This window comes from Paroedura picta, chromosome 3, assembly GCF_049243985.1.
Source record: "Paroedura picta isolate Pp20150507F chromosome 3, Ppicta_v3.0, whole genome shotgun sequence".
NCBI classification, from domain to species: domain Eukaryota; kingdom Metazoa; phylum Chordata; class Lepidosauria; order Squamata; family Gekkonidae; genus Paroedura; species Paroedura picta.
The window spans coordinates 8,123,838-8,137,841 of record NC_135371.1 but is presented as its reverse complement, the minus strand read 5'-3'; the positions used below and the strand labels follow the sequence as shown (position 1 = coordinate 8,137,841).

General features: G+C 44.7%; 1 protein-coding gene across 1 annotated transcript; it reads right to left on the bottom strand.

Moving 5' to 3' along the window:
• Positions 1-996: 996 nt before the first annotated feature.
• LOC143834313 (cytochrome P450 2K4-like) lies at positions 997-13,389 on the bottom strand. The gene is made up of 9 exons (XM_077331034.1): positions 13,159-13,389; positions 11,957-12,119; positions 10,297-10,446; positions 9,680-9,840; positions 7,706-7,879; positions 6,318-6,459; positions 4,527-4,711; positions 2,482-2,623; positions 997-2,121 (listed from the first exon to the last, which is right to left on the bottom strand). Exons 1-9 carry the CDS (start codon positions 13,339-13,341, stop codon positions 1,934-1,936), a joined length of 1,488 nt encoding a protein of 495 aa, XP_077187149.1. The 5' UTR covers positions 13,342-13,389; the 3' UTR covers positions 997-1,933.
• Positions 13,390-14,004: the final 615 nt, after the last annotated feature.

The window sequence follows — 14,004 nt, the reverse complement described above, 5'->3', positions numbered from 1 at the left end:
CCAGTTTGCTGCTGGGATGCCGGATGCAGACGATGTCATGTAAAACGTCAAAAAAAAAAGCATCTGCATAAAGTTAGTATTTCATTTTTTACTCAGGTGCAGAATGGACCATTTTATATGATTCCCCATCTAGCAATTTAAAGTGGAGGATGTAGTTAGCAGTTTGTTGCTAGCACGCTGGATGCTGGCGACATCATGTGAAATGCCAAAAAGGTAGTGTCTTCACCAGGTAAGCATTTCACTATATTTATGGCTGCAGAAAGGCCCTAACTTTCACTCTGCCAGACTGGTACCTGCATTTTAAGCATTTGAAGGTGAACTCCATCTCAGTCAGGAATACTCTTTACAATATTTTTCTAAACTGTCCCACATGCACGCAGCTGTGTGTTTTTGTATGTGTGTTTATACTAAGGTGACCAGATTGTCCCACTTTTGGAGGGACATCTGGGGGTACTTGGCAAATTGTACTTATGTTGAAATTTTAAAAAATATATATATTACAATACTATTTTTGCATTCTATGCGTTCTACAAAACTTTTTGTTGCTCCATATAGACCAAATGTTTAATCAAGACCCCCCCGCCCCCCCATCAATGGTGTCCCGCTTTACCAATGTTAAAATCTGGTCACCTTAGTTTATACGTTACATTCTGTTATGGGCTTGCTGTTCCCATGTTTAGCAGAATGATAGTACTTTCGGAGTCTGATATGCATGACATCCGTTTGAAAATTTGGAGCGCAGGAATTGGAACTGTAGTACAAAAGCTTATTTTGTCATAACTGAGTAGCTCAGAAAGCCAGAAACTCACAGGGATAAGGAGGCAATCTATCTGGACCAGGAGGTTGATTTACTGATTTATAATTTAAAACCTGCCACTCCCATCGACTGCCCACAACAAAATACCCATACAATGTAAAACCATTAAAAAATAGTACCACAGATCAGTGGCAGACTAAAATCCCCATCCCCGCTCACAGAAGACACAGAATGCCTCATTGGGTTTATTTTGTTTGTTTATTGCATTTGTATACCGCCCTCCTCTAAGGCTCAAGGCGGTTCACACCGGACTAAACAGAATATCTCAAACTCAGTTATTATAGCAAATAAGAGATAACAATAATATCAGAGATAACAATAGCAGAGAAATAACATTTTAACTTAGCAAACAATCTAACAGGTCCATGGTTGGTCATATCTGTCGCATGAGTTCAAGGGAGCGAGGTTCTAGGGCCCAGTAGATGTTGTTTAGATTTGGTTGACATCAACCAAATGCCTAGCGAAGGAGCTCCCTTTTGCAGGGAAAAACTGTATTCGTTCCGTTAGGGAAGGGCATCGAGCCCCAGAGGTGAAATGATGGTAAATGGAAATAGTCTCTGTAACGCCAAATCAACCGTGGAAAACCTTCCCCCAAAAAGTCTTGCCAGATCTTACTCTTCCAAGGCCAAGGTCAAAGCTTTCTTGCTTGTCTAGATAACACAGTTCTTTCCCCTTTCTTTTAGTGGGCTGGTTTAATGTTCAGTGGATTTTGTAGCTGACGTTCTGCTTGCCAGCCTGCACGTCTCATGATGATGTTCAGATTTCAAGTTCAGCAGTGGCTCACAGTTCATTTGGCAGACTGGCACCTAAAGTGCTAAAGATCAAGGTGATGGATTGGAGCCAACCAGGTTTCCCACTGGTGATAAAGGGGTCAGTTGTGACTGCCCCAAAATCTACGCTGGAGATCATGAGACCTCCATGGACAAAACCCACATAGAATTGAGACTGTAGCAAGAAAGAAAATCCAGAGCCAGACTGACTGGAAAAACTGATTCGATCTAACCCTGTGAAGATGAATCCTATGAGCCTATTGCCATGAAAATTCTTCACCAGGCAAGAAGCTGCAGAAAAGACTAAGGAAGCACACTGGAGAACTAAGCAAGACAGAGTTGAACCTTAACAACGTGACAAAGCACAGCACATGTAAGGTACTGGAAGCGCCGTTAACGCAACCAATGTTGCAAAGTTCAGGTCCTCTTTAGACATTCCAGGGGCCTGCTGGAAAGTGAATTTCTGGAGAAGGCTTGTGAAGAACAAGAAGAGCTCCATTTTAGCAAGGTTTTCTCCTGCACACATTCTTCGACCTGTAATAATGGAGAAGGAAGTCCAGTTTAATGAATTTCTTGACAAGGTTTTATAAAGTAGGACTTAACAGGGATATTGGTTTCTTATCTCACTACATATGCTAACCTCATTTAGCCCTTATATCTGTATTGTTCCTGAAAGAGGAGACTATTTGTAAAAGAATGGTGAACTCCCAGTGAGACTTAGCACATGGTGCCCCTAAAGGGCACAGAGAGAATTGTGCTAAATGAGAAGGGCAAACGTTTTGGTTCTGCACAATGAGAAATGGCCAACTGTGATGGCGTTCTTCCAAGCCAAGGTACTTAGGATTCAGACACCTCAGCCAGTAATTAAGCCCACCAATATCTAGAGGTAGATACCTGCAGAGAAAGGCATGAATGCATCTCTCTTTACGAACTTTCCATCCGAGTCCAGAAAGTGCTCCGGGTAGAATTTAAGTGGTTTCTCCCACTGAGTTTCATCTTGCAGCACAGAGCTCAGTAATGGGATGATGTACATCCCCTGCAAAGACAAAGCAATGGGTTATTTTGGATGTGGGGGGATGAACATTACTCTGGAAGCTAGACTTGTTCGGCCTGCAGTAGAAAAGCTAAATTCAAGACCAAGAGTGCCACAGAAACGAACAAGAATTTCTCGATACAATCTTTCGAGAGTCAAAGCGCCCTTTGTGAAATCTGACAAAAGGACATTCCTACTCTCCAAAGCAAATCTTGTTGGTTTCTAAGGAGCGACTGGACTAAGGAGCGACTGAAAATTAATAACCCAGCAATGATTCTAGCTAAGTAGATGACCCTTCAAAGAAAAAAAAAAAAACGGCAGGCCCACATACTGAAGAAGAAGGGTGGGTTTCATACCCCACTTCTTATTACCCAAAAGAGTCTCAACGCAGCTTCCAATAGCCTTCCCTTCTTCTTCCCAGAACAGACATCCTTTGAGGTAGGTGGGGCTGAGAGAGCTCTGAGAGAACTGTGACTTGTCCAAGGTCACTCAGCTGGCTGCATGTGGCAGAGGACTGGGGAACCAAACCTGGCTTGCCAGATTAGAGGCCTCTGCTCTTAACCCCAACTCCAGCCAGTCTTGACCTATGTGTGATCTCAAGTGCAAGGAAAACAGGGTAATAATTTCACTTTGATGAAGAGCACAGAAAGGTTTTTAAATATTTTGGCATGAACTAACCACATCTTGATGTGTTCAAGTGCACATAATTTCAACCAATAAGCCAAGGAAGGAAGGAAGGAAGGAAGGAAGGAAGGAAGGAAGGAAGGAAGGAAGGAAGGAAGGAAGGAAGGAAGGAAGTTGCCTGCCCTTACCGTGAGGCTCAGGGCAGGTAAGATGGGTTAAAGAATAGAATTATAGAAAACACTAGCTAGGACCCAGGGGACACCAGGAGGGGACACCAGGGAACCCAGGGGACACCAGACTTGGATTTTAGTAAAGCTTTTGATAAGGTCCCCCAAGATGTTCTGATGGACAAATTGAAGGACTGCAATCTGGATTTTCAGATAGTTAGGTGGATAGGAAATTGGTTAGAGAACTGCACTCAAAGAGTCGTTGTCAATGGTGTTTCATCAGACTGGAGGGAGGTGAGTAGCGGGGTACCTCAGGGTTCGGTGCTCCGCCCGGTACTTTTTAACATATTTATTAATGATCTAGATGAGGGGTTGGAGGGACTACTCATCAAGTTTGCAGAAGACACCAAATTGGGAGGACTGGCAAATACTCCGGAATATAGAGACAAGAGTTCAACGGAATCTGAATTGCAGGGCCTGCAAAAAGGAGCTCCTCCACCAGGCATTTGGCCGAGACCAGACGTAATCAATCAGTGACCAAGGGCCCCTGCTCCCCCCCCTCAGAATCCCATCAATAAGCCCTGGACCTGTTTGTATTACTATATTGTTTACTGTTATACTGTGTTGTTATTTGGTTACAATTATTAGTTATCAGTTATACATGTTCTACAGACTGTTTTATGTATTGTTCTCTGTTATAATGTAAACCGCCATGAGCCTCCGGGGAGGGTGGTATAGAAGTATGATTGATTGATAAATAAATAAATAAACAAACAAACAAACAAATAAAAATGGGCAAATGAGAACAAGATGCAACTTAATAAAGATAAGTGTAAAGTTCTGCATCTGGGTCAGAAAAATGAAAAGCATGCCTACTGGATGGGGGATACACTTCTAGGTAACACTGTGTGTGAACGAGACCTTGGGGTACTTGTGGATTGTAAACTAAACATGAGCAGGCAGTGTGATGCAGCGGCCAGAGATCCACAGCCTTAATTCTGCAAAGTATTTGCAAAGAGGCTCTTTTGATGAACAGACATGAACAGAACAGAATGAACAGACATGCCAGAATCAACTTAGCCAAGGTCATAATGCATAGAAGAAAGACTGATCACCTTGGGAATGAAGTAGCCTTTAAGAGTGACATCCACCGTGGTTGCATGTGGCAAGTTTGTAGGAACAATGTTACCAAATCTCTGAATCTCATGGATTACGGCATCTGTGTACGGCATTTTTGCACGGTGTTCAGTCCGTGGCTGAGCAGATCCCACTACCTGTGCAATTTCTTCTTGGACTTTTTCTGAGAAAAACAAAACATTTCTTTTCACGATAATAAACTTCACAGTTTCAAGCCTACTCTCTCAATAAGGGAAGATTTTAGGATACAAACCTTTCTATAAATACATAACAGATATATCTTCTTAATTGTTGAACACTGTACTGGAAGCATAAGATATACAACCTGAGCTACAATTTGATTTTGCTACAGCTACCAAAAATTTAGCCACACTCAACATTACTTACTTGTCTTCATCTCTTTCTTAGTAAGCAAGAAGACTTAGCTTAAGTCGGCCTTTTTCATCCTTTTGTCCGGGCTTCAATGAGCCCCGGAAGTGATGTCAGCTGGTCATGCCCCCCAGACGTGACATCACCCCCCATGTTAACAGGGAGGCTTGAGGAAGACTGAAGTGGGGAAGTACAGGATGCAGTTTAAGGTGGGAGTAGGTGTGTGGGCTCCGCCCCTCCCAGGTGCAGAAACAAAGAGAACTCACCCATGTTTGGGAGGGGGAGGGGATCAATGGAAGCAGTGGCTGGTACCCTAGCTTGTGGCCAACTCCATCAAGGATGGAGGGGAAATGCCATGGACCCCCTCTAGACGTCCCGTGTTCTGCTGGGGCAGGTATCCATGGACCCCTTGGTGGGAGATCCCTGCCGTAAGCTAAAGAAATATCAATGCACCTCTCAAATCTGGAAATTCTGGACAATCCAAAAAAAAATATGATCTATGGAATAATTTGGTTAGTAGCATACCTGCAGAATCTATTATAGTATGGAATACCATTAAACCTTCCTAACAACAATGCCAATGGCAAGGTGTTGAAACACACACGTTTAAGTGTCCTTATACTTCAGATCATTCAAACAGGGAGTTTGACATTTCATCAGGAAAATACCATACCTTTAACTAGCATACACTTATAATCAAGGTTTCCCAAACTCCTCATAAAGGTAAAGGTATCCCCTATGCAAGCACCGGGTCATGTCTGACCCTTGGGGTGACGCCCTCTAGCGTTTTCATGGCAGACTCAATACGGGGTGGTTTGCCAGTGCCTTCCCCAGTCATTACCGTTGACCCCCCAGCAAGCTGGATACTCATTTTACCGACCTCGGAAGGATGGAAGGCTGAGTCAACCTTGAGCCAGCTGCTGGGATTGAACTTCCAGCCTCATGGGCAGAGCTTTCAGACTGCTGCCTTACCACTCTGCGCCACAAGAGGCTCTTAAACTCCTCATAGTTTCTATCATATCACTGGAAAATACTTCTTCCTCTCCCTTCTTTGTCTCATGCATAATTTTCTAAACCTCAGTGTCATCACTTAGTCATTGGGTCTCCAAGCTAAAGAACCCTAACTTCAGAAAAGAAGTGTTCCATCCCCTTTCTCGTTTTATTTCCTCTTTCCTGCACTTTTCCCAAGGTGGCAATGTCTTTTTGGAGGTGCACTGACTAGAATGGTACACCATGGTCAAAACGAGGCTGCACCTTGGATTTATACAAGATCATTATGACACTGGTTGGTTTCATTTTCAATTGCCTTCTGTTGCCACTCTGTTCCAAACCCCTACTACATGTAATAACTGTCCAGAAACTATAGCAGGTCAGGGTCAAGACAATGGGAGCCAACTGACTCTGGATTTCGGGGTACTTCATCATTAAAAGGATGGCCCAGCGGAGTGTCGTCGAGGTGGTCTCTGTGCCAGCACCGAATAAGTTGGCCACCAGGGCCGCCAGGTTCTCATTATGGAAAAAGCCATTTGTCTTGTTCTTCTCCTACAGCGATAAAAATGAAGTCATGATTAGAATCAAATGATTACTTTCAACTGCAAGAGAGAACTTCACAGCATTGATGGGAATAGAGAGGAGTGATAATGGAAACAGACCTCTGAGATATGCAGTAGCAGAAAACACTTGTGGGTAACCAGACTGATCCAAAAGGAAGCCCAAAACCAAAGGCCACACAATACATTTTATTAGGACCAATAACAATTAAGTGGCTTTTGTGTTGGATTCTGCAATACACCAGTCCCTCTAAAGCAGCCTTTCTCAATTTGTTTAATTGTTGAGAATCTCCTAAAACATTCTTCAGGCTTCAAGAAACCCCAGAAGTGGTGGGATCATGCAGAATATGATTGGGAAACATAGCTGTGGACACGCCCACTCGGTAGCATTGCTTGCAGTGAGGAAATGAGAAGGACCCTGGGAGGGGAAAGGAAAGAGCGGAGGAAGATTAAGAAATCAAAGGATGAAAAAGAGCTTCTTTCTATGCCCTGCTTTTCACTACCAGATGGAGTCTCAAAGCAGCTTACAATGACCTACCCCTCCTCTCTCCACAACAGACAACCTCTGAGATAGGTAGCGTTGAGAGAGCTCTGAGAGAACTGTGACTGGCTCAAGGTTACCCAACTGGCTGCATGTGGAGGAGAAGTGGGGAATCCGCTGCCTTTATCCACTACATCAAGCTAACTGTCTGCACCAAGCTGGTAGAAAGGAGGAGTGCAGAATACATGAGGTTTTCTCCTGGCATTCCCTGTCCCCCTTTTTACCCATGAGTAACATGTAACAGTTCCTGTCATATCTCAGCAACTGCTGAAAATAAGGAAATCTCTGGTAGTTTGGTGGGAAGTTCTTTATCAAAGCTAGATGACTTGCCAATGAGCCATGTATTCACGTGAAGAAGAAGAGTTGGTTCTTATATGCCACTTTTCCCTACCCGAAGGAGGCTCAAAGCGGCTTACAGTCGCCTTCCCTTTCCTCTCCCCACAACAGACACCCTGTGGGGTGGGTGAGGCTGAGAGAGCCCTGATATTCCTGCTCAGTCAGAACAGTTTTATCAGTGCCGTGGCGAGCCCAAAGTCACCCAGCTGGCTGCATGTGGGGGAGTGCAGAATCGAACCTGGCATGCCAGATTAGAAGTCCGCACTCCTAACCACGACACCAAACTGGCTTAATGTATATTTAAAACTCAAATGTTCCATGTTCACTTGCAACCACTAATATCTTGAAAAGGTGGCGTTACCTCTTGCTGCCGGATAAGGAATGAATCGATCAAGCTTCTTTGGTCATTGGCATCCAGTTCCTTCAGGTGCTCTATGAAGGTGGCCTTTATGAAGACGAAGAGTTCATCTCTGTTATTCAGGACTTTCTTACGAGCTCCCAAAAGGAAGCCCAGACTAGGAAACATGTTATACAGCTGGGGAAAAATAGAAGATGAGCAATATAATGATTAGCAACATTTCTCAGGCAACAAAGGAAAGTGTTTTTACTTCAATATCTTGGCTTGTGGTCTCCAAAGAATCACCAGACACGTAGAAAATTCAGCTGGGGGCTGTGTTTAGAAAAAGCTCTGGGACCCAGCAGACTTGGTCTGTATACCCTGTGGGGCTTCCTTACTTCCGGCTGTAGAAATGAATGAAGCTCTTGAAGCAGAGCTAGACTCGAATCCAGTAGCATTTCCGAGACGAACAAGATTTTTTGGGAGTATGAACTTTTGGGAATCAAAACTCCCTTTGTCGTGTATCTGTTGAAAAGTCAAAGCACAGTTCAAAACCGCTGATAATTGTTATCCCTTCCTCTCCCCACAAAAGACACCCTGGGAGGTAGGTGGTGAGAACAGCTCTAACAGTTCTAGACTGTGACTAACCCAAGGTCACCCAGCTGGCTCCATGTGGAGGAGCAGGGAATCAAACTCGTCTCTCAAGACTGGAAGCCACGGTACTTAACCACTACACCAAGTACGTAGGGAGTCAGACTTTACCCAGAAGAAAAGGTCAAGTATCAGAGCCAGTGTAGTGTAAACAAACAAACAAATAAACAAACAAACAGTTATTTTTCAAGCCCACCCTTCCTGTACAGCTCACGGTGTGCAGCAACATCATTAAGCATCCATGTATTGGTGGACTCTAATCTGGAGAGCCTCTTGTGGCGCAGAGTGGTAAGGCAGCGGTCTGAAAGCTTTGCCCATGAGGCTGGGAGTTCAATCCCAGCAGCCGGCTCAAGGTTGACTCAGCCTTCCATCCTTCCGAGGTCGGTAAAATGAGTACCCAGCTTGCTGGGGGGTAAACGGTAATGACTGGGGAAGGCACTGGCAAACCACCCCGTATTGAGTCTGCCAAGAAAACGCTAGAGGGCGTCACCCCAAGGGTCAGACATGACTCGGTGTTTAGACAGGGGATACCTTTACCTTTACCTTTACCTTACTGATTGACAAAAGCCTCTTGTGGCGCAGAGTGGTAAGGCAGCAGACATGCAGTCTGAAAGCTCTGCCCATGAGGCTGGGAGTTCAATCCCAGCAGCCGGCTCAAGGTTGACTCAGCCTTCCGTCCTTCCGAGGTTGGTAAAATGAGTACCCAGCTTGCTGGGGGGTAAACGGTGATGACTGGGGAAGGCACTGGCAAACCACCCCGTATTGAGTCTGCCATGAAAACGCTAGAGGGCATCACCCCAAGGGTCAGACATGACCCGGTGCTTGCACAGGGGATACCTTTACCTTTACCTTTAATCTGGAGAACCAGGTTTAATTCTCCACTCCTCCAAATGAAGCCACTTGGGTCACCTTGGGCCAGTACAGTTCTCTCAGAACTGTCTAAGTCCCACCTGCCTCACTTGGCATCTGTAGTGGGGAGAGGAAGGGAAGGCGATTGTAAGCTGCCTTGAGACTCCTTCAATAAGTGAAAAGCAGAGTATTAAAACCAACTCTCAGGAAAAGAAAGCAGAACAGAAAACAGGTATAGGGGGTAAGGCCAATGAATCCCTTACCTTTGCACACCAGGATTAAAACTAGGTTAAAAAATTCCTGGAGATTTGGGGGGGGGGAGGAGGATTTGGGAACAGAGTGCACTTCACAGGGTGCAATGCCAAAAAGTCCATCCTCCAAAGCAGCCCTTTTCTCCAAAGGAACGGATCTGTATTCTCTGGAACGGTGACTTGGACGTTGGCAACCCCCAACAGGCCTGAAACTCTTCTCTAGCAGGTGTTAAAATGGAAGAGTCACCTGGACTGAAGGGCTTGCAGCAAGCTGGACATTTTCATTGATCAAGCTCAAGAGTCTTAGAAATGTGGGATCGTCATATTCAAATCGTTTGGCGAGTAATATCGATACTATAATATTGGCAACGGCAGCATTCATGATTTTGGTGTTCTCAAACGGTTTCCCTACATGAATAAAGAAAGCAGAGAGCATTCAGTTGGGAGAGCACCACTGTGACAAAATCAGGTGGACAACCGTGGGATCTGTTCTGACTCAGCAGTGATATCAGGGCTCCCTCAGCCTCACCCACCTCACAGATGTCTGTTGTGGGGAGAGGAAAGGGAAGGCGACTGTAAGCCACTTCGAGACTCCTTTGGGTAGAAAAAGTGGCATATAAGAACCAACTCTTCTTCTTCTTCTTCTTCTTCTTCTTCTTCTTCTTCTTCTTCAGGGGCTTAGCATAGCTCCTCAGGGAACTTTGCAGGATATACATTTGGAAGCCAGAGATACCTGACACTGTCAGAGCTCCCAAGCAACAGTTGCTAGAATTCCTTGGGGTGGGGGGAAGCCCTGCCAATAAATCTTGAGAGACCAATTTGTTTTGCATTGGAGATAGAGCAGAAAAGAAAACCCCATCTCACCTTCATAAGATTCAAACTTCTTTATCAAGAAACCACACTCCTCTATGATCCTGTCTTCAATGGTCTTCTTGCCCATTCCGTAGTCCCGTAAGGTGGTTAATGTGAACCGCCGCATCACTTTCCAGTTCTCACCATGGGCAAAAATAACGCCTGAATGAAAGCCAGATTACAAGTTGGCATGGCATACAGGGATTCGAATCCACATCTCCCAGATACTACTCCTACACCCTTCACCACTACATTGTACTAGGTGTGGTGTAGTGTATACTGAGTTTAGGCCAGGTCAGTCAAATGTCAGGGGTAATAGGCAGGATTTCCCCCTTGACAACATTACCACCTTCCTGTTTGCCTCTTCATTCCCCCCCCCCCATGACAGCTCTCCCAATGACAGCCAGTTTGGTGTAGTGGTTAGGAGTGCGGACTTCTAATCTGGCATGCCGGGTTCGATTCTGCACTCCCCCACATGCATCTAGCTGGGTGACCTTGGACTCGCCACAGCACTGATAAAACTGTTCTGACCGAGCAGTGATATCAGGGCTCTCTCAGCCTCACCCACCTCACAGGGTGTCTGTTGTGGGGAGAGGAATGGGAAGGTGACTGTAAACCGCTTTGAGCCTCCTTCAGGTAGGGAAAAGCGGCATATAAGAACCAACTCTTCTTCTTCTTCAATATGTTCACCAGGGACCATCATGCTATGAGAACACCAATTTCCTGATGACCCCTGGCCTCAAGGACAATTGCCTGCTCTTGACCAGAGCCAGGGACATTTCACCCCTAGTTCCAAACTGGTAGAATGAATTGCTGCTGAGACCCAAGACTTGATGGAGTTGTCAAAGTTCTGCAGGGCCTGTAAGTTGGCCATCTTCCACCAGGCCTACAGTTGAGACGAGGGCTGTCCCTCCATTCTCCTTTCTCTCAGCTCCCCTGTTTATTGTTGTCATCTCCAGCCTGGGCTAACCGGGGGAGGGGATAAAAGGGTGAGGGGGCAGAGATAGGGCTTTAAATTGTATTTTAGTATTAGATTTTAATTGGAATTTTTTTACGATCATATGTGACTTTATTGCTGTAAACCACCCCAAGCCCATATAGGGAGGGGCATTATAGAAAGTTAGTAGTAGTAGTAGTAGTAGTAGTAGTAATTGTTGTTGTTGTTGTTTGTATAATATAAGTTGCTCCTTTATACAAAAAACCAAATGTTCCTTTATACATAAATCAAAAGGGTTATGAGTATTCAGTTTTGCTACTATCAACTGTATCCCATAATGCACCCTGTTTACTATCTAAATAGCACAGAACTCAGTGCATTTTGGAAATGAGGTGCGTCTGGAAAGCAGTGGACCTGGCAACCCTACCATCACTACATCCACTGGCAGTGAATTCCACACTTTAAGGACTCAGGAAGTAAAGAACTATTTCCTTTTGTCTGCCCAGAGTCTGTCAACCAACAACTTCATTGGGTGTCCTTTTCATATTGTGCCAACCCTAAGCATAATTTTATTGTGTGGCATGGAGACAAGCTGATGGCTACAGATCTTCACCACAGAGCGGGAAAATAAGCCAATTACTCTTATGCTAGAGTCTAAATCCCCTAGTCCTTTAGGACTTCCCATTCTTATGCTTCATGTACAGAGTAGCCACAATAGGAATGGAGGGACCTCACCATGACCCTCCACAACTTCTTCAAACATTGGGACGAAGGGCCTCTCAGCAAAGGCCTCCGCCTGGTTCACCAAAGCCTCCTTTACGGTCTCATACCCTGTGAGCACTACCATTTTCTGAGATCCCAACTGAAGTCTGAACACAGGGCCGTACTGCTTGGATAACTGAAAAATAAACCAAGAAAACAAGTCAGAAATGTCATCCTGAGCAATTAAGCGTAAACAGCCCCTCAATTTCACACCCATCGTTTGACCAGTCTGGAATTCCTTTTGTTCGATAGCTTTGATTACTTTTGTACGGCCTCAAGGAGTCTAGACAGGGTTGCCAACAGGCGTAGAGAACAAATGGCACATCCCTTGAATTCAGGATGCCGGTCCCCAGGGAGGAGTTGGGAATCCCATGGTTTTTCATCTCATCTCCCGACAACAGAGATCAGTTCCTGTGGGGAAAATGACTGCTTTGGAGGGTAGCATAATACTCCACTGGTGTCTTTCCTCATCCTAAATCCCACTCATCCTAAATCCCACTCAACCCCCAAAATTTCCAGGTATTCCCAACACATGATGGCAACTCTATATTTAATAGAGTTTTATCTAACCAGTGATGCTATTTACTCCCACATCATGAAAAGTTCTAGCTGGCAGTTTAAACACGCTATTGAAGGGACAAGACATTTTTCTCCAGGCCTGTTGGCAACCCTAGGTATGCATAACACATACACAGATTTAAATATTATTGATGCCCATGGATTGCATGTTTTACACTGCCCCGGGACGACTTGCTTGAGAGGGGCAGAATGAAAATCAAAGTAATTAATAAAAATAAATAAAAGCGTCACCGAAATTAATCTGTGAAAAATAGGAAAAACAATAAAGGAAACAGCAGGAAACCCTACTGAAATTCCACAAAAATAAATGTTATCCTTTAAGAATCGTATTATGTATTATAAAAATATGCATCGATTGCTCCGTTTTGGCGCTCGGCCATCCTGTAAAAAGGGATTGTGCAGAACGGCAAAACTGTAGTGATTTCAATTAGTAACCATTGTGCTATTTTGGACGAGTGCGGAAAGCCCCTGTTATTTCACAAACTGTAGCCAGCCCTTGAGAGGAAGCCATAATACTTGTCTTTGCCCAACAATGATGACCAGTCTAAAAGCATGGATCTACAACTGTCACGAGAGCTACAATGACACATGTTTACCTTGCACATAGTTTGGTACGGCTTCTTCAGGTCCATGAGGTGGAGATTTCCAATAAGCGGGAACGGCCTTGGTCCTGGGGGGACATTTTGGCTGCTGCCATTCCAGAAAGCGCCCGTTTTCCAAAGAAAGGTTATCGCAAGGACGAAGAGGAAAAATATGGAGAGAGGATCTATCCAATCCATTTCCTGCCAACCAGGAGTTTTCCGAAGTGACTGAAGAGTGTCTTTCAGCTAGAGAAGGTGAAAAGAGTTAGATAAGCACACAATAAACAATTTAAATAGATAATCAGACAGTTAATAAGTTAATAAGTTATAATGATCCCCTATCAGAATGCTTCCTGGTTCTCCTCCAATTTCTTTTGCCTTCCAGCCATTCAGATATGCTCTTCCTGGGGGAGGTGGCAACGAATTCCTCAAATGAAGACTTTGCCAAACAGATTTAGACTCCTTTGGCTTCTTTTGGAGGAGGCCAAAGGTTGAGGATCAGCTGGACAGATTAGTCCAGTTAAATGATGCTCCTTGAATGGTGGATTCTGCCACAAGTATCAGAACCTCATGAAAGGTCCTGCATTTTCCTCTAGCTTGTCATCCTATTGGAGCACTTGAGATTATGTAGGTTGATTTCTCTCGTGTAGTGGGAAGTGTCTAGAACGCTCAGCATCTCCAGTTTGAAAAAAGGATTAGGTGGTAGGTAATGTGCAAGACAACAGAGACAACAAAGAGCCTCTTGTGGCGCAGAGTGGTAAGGCAGCCGTCTGAAAGCTTTGCCCATAAGGCTGGGAGTTCAATCCCAGCAGCCGGCTCAAGGTTGACTCAGCCTTCCATCCTTCCGAGGTCGGTAAAATG